Genomic DNA, 11860 nt, shown 5'->3' on the forward strand with positions numbered 1-11860 from the left:
TGATATACCCCCTATGAAATATATCTTCAACCAGTGCAAAGCATTTTTGAGTTGAAAAAAAACTTGAAAAAAAGCATGCCATCAGTGTATGATTTTTTATTCAACTTTAGACCCTTTCAAACTTCATTTTTATTAAAAATAACCTCTTTTGGATCATAGAATAAATGTGTTATCAAAAAGAAATAACTTAATTATTATTAAATGTTTTTTCCACAAATAATTCATATAAAATGTTAGACCTGCCTCCCATATATATATATATATATATTTTTTTTTTTTTTTTTCCCCACTGAAAAATATTAAAATAATTAAAATATTAAAAATCAATTGTCCTGTTTTGGGATTACAGTGAGATCTCTTCACAAAATATTAATATTAAATATTTGTCTTCCAAAAAATAATCAACATAAAGTGTCATACCTGTTCTCAAAAAGAAATAATTATAAAGAAACATAAAATTGAACATAACATTTGTTTTATGAACTCATATTTTCCTGAAACAAATAATTCAATAATTGTTTTTAAAGGATTTTTGCATGTTTGTTTGTTTAACAAATACCCTCCTGAAGTCTCTTCAAGTACCCCAAGGAGTACTAGTACCCCCATTTGAGACCTATAATGTATCGCCACAACCCGCTGTCATAATTAGGTGCCATGATAAGAATCTACATCCAGGGCAAGGAGCCTTGCCTTTTTAATTAGGGGTGTAGTGTACATTGATGTTCCAGTACTGTATCATACTGAAAGGTGTCTCTCATGTTTTTGTTACTTTATAGCAGGGATATGACCAATTCACGTGTGCAATTGTATTGTTCCGGGTCATTTTGTCTTATCTCTCTTGCCAACAGGAAGGTCTTAAAGCGGCTTAATAACATGAAATGCAATTGGCCAATTCATCAAACCTGAGTATGCTTTTATTTCGCATCAAACAAATTCACTGGACACCATTCGTGAATCTTTATTCTAAGTTAATATTTCCCTGCATGAAGTGAAAATTATGCTCCTGAGAGATGTTCCTTTAGATTTTTCTTAAGGAATGATGAAAGGTTTGCTGAAGATCAAAAATCATTGTGTTGAACCAGAACAAGGTCACTTGATGGGCTTTAGATCTGAATTGGCCATCTATTTTGTCACATATATCGACTTGTTGCCTTTTTTCACTGCAGCATTAGTCTTTTTTTTTTTTTTTAAAGTTTGGTCATGTGGTGTTTGCAAGATGAGGTTGTGATTGGTAGTCACCCAAGCAACTATGATGTCATTTTGAGACGCCGGAAAGAAGCAAAACCCCTCTTGTGATGGATGAAACAGGGTCGATTTTGATGCCTTACTCCAATTCCATAAACACAATGTTAATTTAAAAAAAAAATGCCTTGCTTCGACTGGCACATAGACTATTATTGTGACGATATTTGTGTATCTCCCTTAAAAGAACACTGGTATGGATGAGGAAAAAGAAGTCCTTTGAATTTACTTCATTTGAATTTTTACTTATTTCACAATTGTGATATGTGTTTTGGTTGTGGTACAGAATATCCTTGAATGTTTGCGTGTGAATGTTCTGCTTTAGAGGTGTGTAATTTTAAAGTATGGGAGCTGAAAGTATCTTTCCCTTCACTCCTAGGTATAATAAATTATGTCCAGACCAGAAGCAATCTTTTTGGGAAACGGATGCCACCAAATTTCATCGTCACTCAGAAAATATTACTGTAGCATGAGGCGATCTTCTAGATTAAAATACATTAGGATTAGCATGTAAACATAATGTAAGTTTCTAGACAAAAGGCAAACTAAAGAGCAAGTTTGTTCCAACCATTTATTACAGATATTTTTGAACTGGAATGGTCTTTCCAGAAAAATGTGTACAGAACATAAAAATGTATACTGAGCTGTATCAGCCTCATTAATCTTCTCTTGATTGGAATGACCCATCAGCGCTGTTAAGAGTTCCTGTTCTGGAACATTCCCACTCCCTCTGTTGGATGGAGGGAGGGAAGGCAACGTCGATGGAGGTGACGGGAAAGGTGGAAAAGGAATCTGAAGGTATGAGTGTTTCCGGATTTACATGGCAAACAGAATAAGGAATGCCACCATCAGACAGAAGAGACCCATAGCTTCAGACAGAGCAAAGCCAAGGATGGCATAGGAGAAGAGTTGCTGCTTTAGGGAGGGGTTCCTGCAGAAAACAGAGAAGATTTTAACAACAAAAGTCAACTTAGGCTGACATTCATATACTACTGTATGTAAACGCTTGTTTCCAACTTTATTATTTTATGCGGCACAATGCAGGATTTTGATCTTACACACTGACAACAGCTTAAGTCTTTTTTTTTTTTTTTTTAAGTTGAATTGGTGACTGCAGAACAAGTGTGTTGTTTGTTTATGAAGTGTGTGTGGTTCATTCCAGCTGTGCATGTATATGTTTTTCCAGGAAGAAATCCAAAATAAAAGCATTCCAAGGAGTTTTTGTGTATACATTTGGTATAGTAAGGTTTATTTTGAAGCTTGGCATCATGTAGCGCAATCTTCTGTGTATTCTATTGCAGTGGTTTTCCTGGGGTAATGATTTGCGATATTAATAAAAAATATTGTGTTCATTTAATTTTACTTTACATTAAATTGTGAATTTATTCAAGACTTCAATAAAGAAATCAATTCAGTCAGTTTAAAATGTTTTTAAAAATGTAATAATTTGAAATTGATCAAATAGACCCGCATAACCCACGTCATCCTCATTGAGCTTGACACGCACGTCTGCAAGACCTCTGCTATCTACTTAGCTATGGAGGCATTTGTAAGACCCTCCACTTCAACTAGTGAGGAAAAGACAAAAGAAAAGCTGTTCAAACAAAAGAACTAATTTGGATTTATTGAAAACAGTGATGGGCAATCAAAATAAATGATTTTTTTGTTTGCTTTTGTTTCCACAAAAATTTGCAATGGGGTCCTTGGAAATTTTGCTTTCCTAAAAGGGTTCCCTGACTCCAAAAAGTTTGAGAACCCTTGTTCTATTGCACTTGCAGACCCCGGGAGGCGCTACAGGTGCCTGCGGTCCAGGACCAACAGGCTGAGGCATAGTTTCTTTCCCAAAGCCATCACCATTATGAACAATAACATGCACTGACCACTGCCCCCCCCCCCTACAATGCAGACTACAAATGTTTTATGCTGTTGCTGCCATAGCTTTGCACTTTTCAATTGCATTTTTGCACATCGCATTTATGTATTTGTTTGTCTTGTACTTGAGACTCCCAATTTCACTTTATACCTTCAGGTTTTTAAAATGACAATAAAAGACTATTCTATTCTAGTGTGTGTGTGTGTATATGTATATATATATATATATATATATATATATATATATATATATATATATATATATATATATATATATATATTATATATTAGTTTTTTTTATTTTTTATTTAATTTTTATTTTTTTTTAATGCAGAGCTGGGCAGAAAATTCTTGTGATCTCATCCCATCCCTATTAGTTACATTATCAAAGGATCAGAGGTAGAATCAAAATCAATCATGTTGACTTCGGAGAAAAAAAAATACCTAGCATAGCCAATGATGAGGCTACCAAAAACTGTTCCAATTCCAGCTCCGGAGCCAGCAACTCCCACTGTGGCAGCACCAGCACCAATGAATTTAGCAGCAGTGTCGATGTCCCGGGAGACAGCACTGGTCTGGAAAGAGCGGGTCAGGACTCCTGACTGACTTACAGGAAACAGGGCCTGGAGAGGACAATGAAGGAGAAGAAAAAAATGAATGAATGAAAACACACACACACAAACACACATTAAATAAAGTTACCAACTTTGAAAACTGATATACAAGAGGCATCAACACCAGCAGTGTATGGAGACTGACCACAAATCAATCAAGTTCAACATATACACACCTCTTTATCAAGCTTTGAGGCAACGAAGCTGTTTTACATTTCACGGCTCTGCTTTAAATAATTATGTCATGAACCTATTTTGTCTTGTTTGTGATTTTGGCACACACCAGAAACCACAGAAATGTTGATCCACTCTGCTCACCTGACTGAAGCACTCAGTAAGCTAAGAGATGAGCAATTGTGATATTTTGTACAGAATCCTCCTAAGAGTCATTATCATGCAGCAAAATGAGGTAACAGTTCTGGATAAATGGCTCTATGATTTTGTCACATTATCTATGCATTAAAAAAGGCATCAATAAAATGCACTTGTGTTTGTTTTCAATAACATGTCCCTGGCCCTATAACTCCACTGACACTATGACCCAAGCATGGCCTGGGCAATAATTAGAACAGAGTAGATCAGATTGCTTTATTATCACTGTACACAAGCATCCAAAGAAATTGAGATCGCTGCTCCGATTGGTGCATATTAACAATAAATAGAAAAAATAAAATCTGGAGAGAAAAAACAGAAATCACATTGATTTGTCATTGGAAAAAAAAAAAAGATTTAATCAATCATAAAACTGAAGTTTTGGACAAGTGGAAGAATGCTGGATGGGTTGTTTATAATATGTAGTTACTAATAAGGACAAACAAGTACGGATAAAGGATTGTATTGGGCCGTCATTAGTATGGGTCGCTCTCTTGGAACAATTTTACGATCAAACTTGAAATTACAAATGAAAAGAATAGAAAACTGCCTTTAGTAAAATGTTAAAAGTAGAAATTACATTGAAATAGGCATGTCTTTTAAAACAATCTGTCATTTTTTGAATACTACAGATTTTGTGGAATAAAAGTACTTTGTTGTGATATTGGGCACTTAGTCTTATTGGAATCAGTCTGAAGAATAAATGGAATCAATCTTTACTATTAACTTTAACTTTACTAGGCATTTTAGCAAGTTATTACAAACCTGCTGCTGTTCCACTGTGGCTTCGGGTCTGTTAAAAATGGAGACGGAGAATGGCCGGGCAAGGACTCGAGATCCCCCACGCAGCTACATCACATGTGAAACAGACAGACAGACAGAGAAAAAGAGAGGGAGAGAGAGAGAGAGAGAGAGAGAGAGAGAGAGAGAGAGAAACGCACATATACACAATGGCCATAAGATAAAAAGTATTTAAATACATGAAAAAAGGAACAATTACCACTAACTTGTGAACAATAACAAAAAATATCATCCTTGAGCGGCTATAAGTTTGAATTCAGTCCCATTAAATTTGTAGAAATATTTCAACTACAAAACATCTGCAGTACAGTAGTTTTTTTAATGCGACTAATCTGAGCTATGTAACTCAATGAGGTTACTGCATTTTTTCTATTACCAGTTAGCAACCAGTTGGGGGCACTGTTGATTTATGTCCTAAAAAAATGCAGCCTTCAACTTGTGGCAAAATAGAAAATGCCGACATCTTTTGAGAGAAACAATTTACACTTTATACGATTCTAAACCAATAGTCTGACGGTACTTGCATCTTGCTACTGAACAGTTTTACATGCTAAAGCACCATGACAATCTGTATTTAAACCTGAGAAGTTTACCTACGTGCCTTTTTAAGTTGGGGTGGGCATTTGATTTAATGTCATTGTAATGGCAGTCTGGAAAAAAACAAAAAACAAAAAAACAAACTACCATACAAACCAATTGTATGATTTATTATTTACTTAATTACACATTAAATTGGACCATTTCGGAGTTGCAGACAATTAGGGTTCTCAAATTGGAATTTAATGCTTCAGGAAGGGATCAGGTATCACAGTTTCAACTATCATTGATTGACAGAGGTGGCCCTTTTACATTAGTCTGTTCGTCCGTCTGTAACGTGGACCCACTTCAAAATCTGGCGGGTTGTCTTTTTTTGAAAGCTGATCCAAATTGTAATTGGTCAGGGCAAAAAATAAATAACCAAACAGTATATATTAGTCTATTTAAAAACTGTTTTTTTTTGTCATTTTTTTTAATTCTGGCAAATAAAGGTAAAACGTGAATATCAGAGAACAAATGTTACATATTCATAAATCACGCACACAAATTATTTTAAAATGTGGTTAAGTCAAGACACCTTAACAGTTTAAAAGTGATGGATTTGTTTAAACAGGTTTAGAACTTTACCAGCTATTCCAGGAGTATGTGTGTCAAAAATTGTCATTAAGACGTGCCAAATTGAAGGTTTATAAAAGACCATCCATGTTATTCATGTCCCTCAAATCCTTACGCAAGCACTCAGCAACCATGAGTTCTTCTGAGAAGTTGGTTAAAAGAAAAAAACTGAAAGTCATTGATACTTCCAATGCCGGGGACAAAAACATAGCAAAGTGCTTTTAGCATTCTGTTTCCACAGTTCGTGCAATAGCTAAGTGGTGGCAGGTGAAAGAAACCGCGGGGGTCAAGATGGATACTACTGTACAAAAAAAGTAATGAAAAAAAAAAAACATGTAGTGAACATTAGTACCATGACAACTTCTAACCACTTTTTGATACATGTCACTGGATCATATTGTTTGGGGTTTACCAGTTGTCCTTGCAAAATTATAAGATTTCTGCAATATTCTTGGGTCTTGGAGCAATGTGCAAGTCCAGATTTACCTCCATTTTCAATTGTGTTTGGAGACTGAAGGACATCCATAAACCTTCAATTTGGTTTCTTGAAGTAGTTTCAATTTAGTTTCTTGAAGAAGTAAATGATGGCTTTAGGTATTTTGAAGATCATTATCCTGTTGTAGACGTTTCAACTTTTTCATAGCTTTTTGGTATGTTTTCTTCCAGAGTTTGCAGGTATTGAATAAAATCCATTATTCCTTCCACCCAATCAATGATTCTTGTGTAAATAGCTCCAACACAACCCTTAAGCACAGGGGTGGGCAATTCCAGGCCTCGGGGGCCGGTGTCCTGCATGTTTTCCTGTTTTCTCTCTTAAACACACCTGATTCAAATGATTAGGATTATTCTCAAGCTCCAGCAGAGCTTGTTGATGAGTTAATGGTTTAAATCAGGTGTGTTAGGGAGAGAAAACTGGAAAACATGCAGGACACCGGCCCTCGAGGGCTGGAGTTGCCCACCCCTGCCTAAGCATGATGGATTCACCCCCATAATTAACAGTTGGCAGGGTGTTCTTTCCAAGAAATGCAGCCCCCTTTTGTCCAACTAAACTATTATTTAGCTTGGGCAAAGAGTACAATTTTAACCTTTAGTTCACAGCACTTGTGGCTGCTGTAGATCTTTGGCTGTATTTTATAATGAGGACATAGATTTCTCCATTAAGTTGTGCTTAATGCATTTGGCTTCATACAGTGCGAGGCTGTTCCATCACTCCTTAGTCTGCTAAATATTCATACAGGTCTTTTGAAGTCAAATTTAGATGTTGATTCACCTTTCTGGCCAGCCTACGAGCTGCACTCTTGGTTTTCTTCGACTTCTACAGTACAGTACTGTGCATATAAGTAAGGTAAGAACGACTGCACTACTTGCAATTATGTAAAAATTGTGTAATTGTAGATTGTTAGAATACAGTCGGCCCCCGGTTTACGAACACCCTGTTATACGAACAATTCGATTTACGAGCGTGGACCACGGAGATTTTTGTCCCCCACTTACGAGCAAACCTTTCGTCTTACGAACAATCCGACATGCCGGCCATTGTGTATGCAAATATATTTTCGCTTAGCTGCGTCAACAAAATCAGCAGTTGACGCTTGTGACAGTAACGTGAACGCTATTGCTCTTACAACGTCACAGTCAGTGTCTCAGTCACGGTGTCAGTCGCGGAGTCAGTCACGGAGATGCCATATGCTATTGGTCGATTAAGGTCACCCGGTCTCACTCACGGAGATGCTATTGGCCGGCGTCACGTCAATCACAGAAATGCCGATATGCTATTGGCCGAACGCCTTTATCTAGCTTGATGGCACAGCTGGTCAGGATGGAAGGAAGGAGAGAAAATGAGTGAAAAACGGAAGGAAGGAATGTTGTGAAGACTTTGCAAACTTTATCTGTTAGACATAGCTTCTAAAATTGCTAGTAGCGGTAAAGGAAGAAGTAAGAGGATGATGACAATAGAAACCAAGCAGGAGATAATAAAAAAAAAAACTGACACCGTGACTGAAAGAGTGACTGTGACATTGTAAGACCAATAGCATATTAGCGTTACAGTACAAACTTTGCGGGACGATCTTTGCTCCCCTCCGCCTCCACTCAGCTCAAGTTACGTCGCCTTAATAGGTAAAAGTCATTTTTCCTTTGTATAAGTTATTTAATTTAACTGTACAGTAGATTGTGTTACTCATTTTTAATATGTGTATAAAGTCATGATGTTTTTACCTAAGGTTTTTGCACGCGTTGCACGCATTAACGAATTAACATAGGTTTGGATTGCCCATCATACGAGCAGTTCGAGTTACGAGCGTAGCCGCTGAACGGATTAAGTTTGTAACCCGGGGGCCCACTGTATATGAAACCTCTCCATATATATATACATGATACACAAATGCTTCAGATACTGAGGGTTTCGACAAATGTCATTAAAGTCATATAAATTGTCTTCATCAAAACTTTTGGTAGTAACAGTGTAAAAATCTTTATGGGAATATTTCTGATTTTGTTATTTATGTGCAAAGCTAAATATTACCAGTTAAAAAAAGTGTCCTTCCTTTCGTTTTTTTCTTTTCATTCAACATTCTGTTTTTTGTCGCGCCTTCTAACATGAGGAAAAAAAAAACTGTGTAAAGCTAAATCAATTCAAGGAACCAGGATTTTTAAACAATGTGTAAATTTTTAAACAGTGTAATTACTTACCTCCTCCCTAAACAGGAGGTAAGCAATAATATATCTGTGGTTGCTCTAGTTCAGGGATCACAATCTTTCTGAAATTGAGAGCTATTTTTTTGGTTCTGAGTTATACAAAGGGCTGCCAGTTTGATACACACTTCTGAAATTATGAATTTGCTCAATGTATTTGTCATAATGTTATAGTTATAGGTTAATTAATGTTATATAATCTTATGTAAATGAAGACAGATTTCCACCATAATTAAGAAAAATCTGTAGTAAATATGTAAATCAAGTGTAATATGCAATGTACAGAAATCTAAATATAATTGTTTGTAAAATTCCTAGAAAAATCACAATGCTCTATGACTTGTAAGCTATTTGCAAAACAGGCCTGTGAGGTACTCATGTGATCTTTTGGGGCTGCCTGCAGATACCATGTTGGTAAACCCTGCTCTAGTTGAAAACAATACAATGTAAGACATGAGAGCCAATAACCTCTCAATCACCCCCCCAGGCTACCATATTATTTTATCCGTCAATATTTATTGCTTTTAAATTACACTTACTAGTGGACCACTACAAACAATGTGAGTAACTAAATCTATAAATAAAAGGAGTACTTGATTTTTTTAGCAGTTTTTTTCCTCACTTTACTCATCTGATTAAGAGTGAAATATTTACTTTTTTTTTTTTTTTTTTTACTTTTTATACTACACATATGTATATACTTATATAGCAACTTAGCAAGTGTGGATAGAATATACAGTCATTATTGGTCCCATTTTGAGATGCACTAAACGTTTACAGATACAAATGTTAAGGTCACAGTATTGTATCAATTTAGGTTGCACTATCATTAACAAAAATGTAAGGAAAGATGGTCCAAACTCAAAAGTTAGGCTTGATGTTGAATGTACAAGCATATTAACTAATATTTCTACATACCTTAAAGAAATCAGACTGTGGGACAAGATGCTTATGTAAGTGTGACTGCTTTCATTTTTCATTTGTGACAGTCCTAGTTAAGAACCACTATTACATAGCCTATGCAGAATTAGGTTTCAATATTAAACTATCGTATTCTTGTGACATGCATAAAAATTGCCTGGGAATGCAAAACATGGAACCATAGATGGGGTATTTGTGTGCACATGTACGCTCGTGCATTTGTATTTGTATTTGTGGTCGTGTGGGTTGGGGTGAGAACTACCCACTCCCAATTGAAACTTCTGCCAACCCCGCGCCAACCTAGATAAAACCGTCGAGAAACACCAGTGACTATGACCATGAGTACAGAATGTGTTGCATTCTTACATATGCAATACATAAATCCATCATTTGTAATTTGTCAGATGACTTTAATGGTATGATTGTATTATCAAGAAACTGGATACTATTCTCGTCTGTGGTTAATCATGGTTTGGCCTCACATCGATTAATTATTTGTTTACATTTTTTATTTGTATACAAATTCAAACTAAGTTTGATGTTGAGTGCTAAATTTCCTTTTACAGTATGGCAAAGTTTTTTGTTTTTTTTTTACTTACCACAGCAGCAGAAGTGACAAATTTTGCACAAGAATACATGGCTGGAACCTAAGAGACAACATAATGCAGTTTTAGTCAACGTTACTTGCAGGGTCCCAGCATGAAACTTCAAAACGATACACCGGTGTTATTTCTAATGGTATGTTTATCATTTTATTATTGAGCATGGAATAAAAATAAAAGTTAGTTGGTGATTTCCATTCCGAGTTGATAAAACACCTACCAGTGAATGTAATTGTGGGAACAAGGAAAGAAAGTAAGGCAAAGGAAAGAGGACTGAAACACGTTTGGAAACCCGTAGAAAAATCCACCCATTATCTTAACCCCTCATTGCAATGTTGCAGTGAATCCTAGCAAAGTGTTGCGCGTTGCTGGACAGTTCGTCCAAAAACTCATCCTATTATCGACCGACGATAGCGTGGATGAATTGGATATTTAACTGGAGATCTGAAGTTCGCAAATGAAGAAGGGTAAATGGGCTACATCTCCCTTTGCTCACAGGCGCCATTTCCCGAAGCCTGGAGGACACTTGAGCCCAATATGTGAGCTAAATCTCGGATGCTACCCGCACAGCCTAATTCAAATCATTGCTCCAACGTAAACTAAAACACTGGCCTATTTACTGGTATACAGTATACACGAGATCACACCTGGCTGTCATGTTAAAAGGAGTGGGATACAACCGGAGCTAACCATTGCTATTGTGAAGTTGCTAAGCTAATCGCCGCACCTGAAGGTCAAAATGAATTACTCATGAGCACATGCGGCCTAGAACTAGGTCAGAGTGTAAAGTGTAAACTCATCAAAAGTACACTTTCCGCGCAGTTCAATTACAAGCGAAGCTGAAGGTGAATTTGTGTTTTAACATAGAACAGCGGGGTCCTTTGCAGGAGGAGGCTGAACGAAGCACGGAAGGCCTGCAGAATCAGACATTTTACCTTCAAGTGACAGAATGCGTATTTGACATGCAGCGTGTGATCGACAATTGTACGGAGGGACAAGAAAACCATTTCGGCTTTGAATGCACAAAGTAACTAATGGTCTGACTTTTTGTGCACATAATACTAAGAAACGGCATGCTAATCAGTCGACACTCATCGGTACTATCTTTGAATGGCCGAAAGACATAGCCTTGGTGCTAAACGATGTCATTTACACATCTTCATTCACGCATGCATTCTAAAGATGGGTACCCTTTAAGTATGTATACGAAAGAGCGCGTATTACCGGTTAGTTACGGTTTATGAAGGGTCCGGATTAGATCCTCTGGCACCCAACGTTAGTCAATGAACGTGGAAGCCGAAAGACTGTCACCTTGTCATTTATAAGATATGGGAGCACGTCCTAATAACCCATTGGACAGAGAAACTCAGTACCCCGAGTAATTTTTTACGTCATTGTGTCGCTTCCGTTATTGTAGCCTATTGGAAGTATGCTTTTTGATTTAATAAGTATTTTATTGGTCAAATTATTTAGAGGGCGGAACCAGTGGAGCGCATGAGCAGTATTATTGGACAGAATTGTTGGATGACGACAGCCGACCTTTCAAACACATCCCGTGTCCTCTACGGCTATTGGATAATCGAAAGGAAG

At 36.7% G+C, this 11860-nt stretch overlaps 1 protein-coding gene across 1 annotated transcript; it reads right to left on the bottom strand.

The window, feature by feature from the left end:
- Positions 1–1799: 1799 nt before the first annotated feature.
- On the bottom strand, positions 1800–11619 carry atp5mc1 (ATP synthase membrane subunit c locus 1). The gene is made up of 5 exons (XM_088437643.1): positions 11495–11619; positions 10268–10315; positions 4866–4949; positions 3559–3737; positions 1800–2173 (listed from the first exon to the last, which is right to left on the bottom strand). The coding sequence occupies exons 2-5, from the start codon at positions 10304–10306 to the stop codon at positions 2059–2061; spliced, it is 417 nt and encodes a 138-aa protein (XP_088293769.1). The 5' UTR covers positions 10307–10315; positions 11495–11619; the 3' UTR covers positions 1800–2058.
- Positions 11620–11860: the final 241 nt, after the last annotated feature.

The sequence above is a fragment of the Hippichthys cyanospilos genome, chromosome 16 (genome assembly GCF_059441005.1).
Source record: "Hippichthys cyanospilos isolate Australia breed blue-spotted pipefish chromosome 16, RoL_Hcya_1.0, whole genome shotgun sequence".
NCBI classification, from domain to species: Eukaryota; Metazoa; Chordata; class Actinopteri; order Syngnathiformes; family Syngnathidae; genus Hippichthys; species Hippichthys cyanospilos.

What these genes read in the sequence shown, in the direction of transcription:
- atp5mc1 (XM_088437643.1), bottom strand. Translation starts at nt 10,306, where the DNA reads ATGTATTCTTGTGCAAAATTTGTCACTTCTGCTGCTGTG. An exon ending in TTGTCACTTCTGCTGCTGTG is followed by an intron (nt 4,950 to 10,267) that starts GTAAGTAAAAAA and finishes CATGTGATGTAG; the next exon opens with CTGCGTGGGGGATCTCGAGT. An exon ending in CCACAGTGGAACAGCAGCAG is followed by an intron (nt 3,738 to 4,865) that starts GTTTGTAATAAC and finishes TGTCCTCTCCAG; the next exon opens with GCCCTGTTTCCTGTAAGTCA.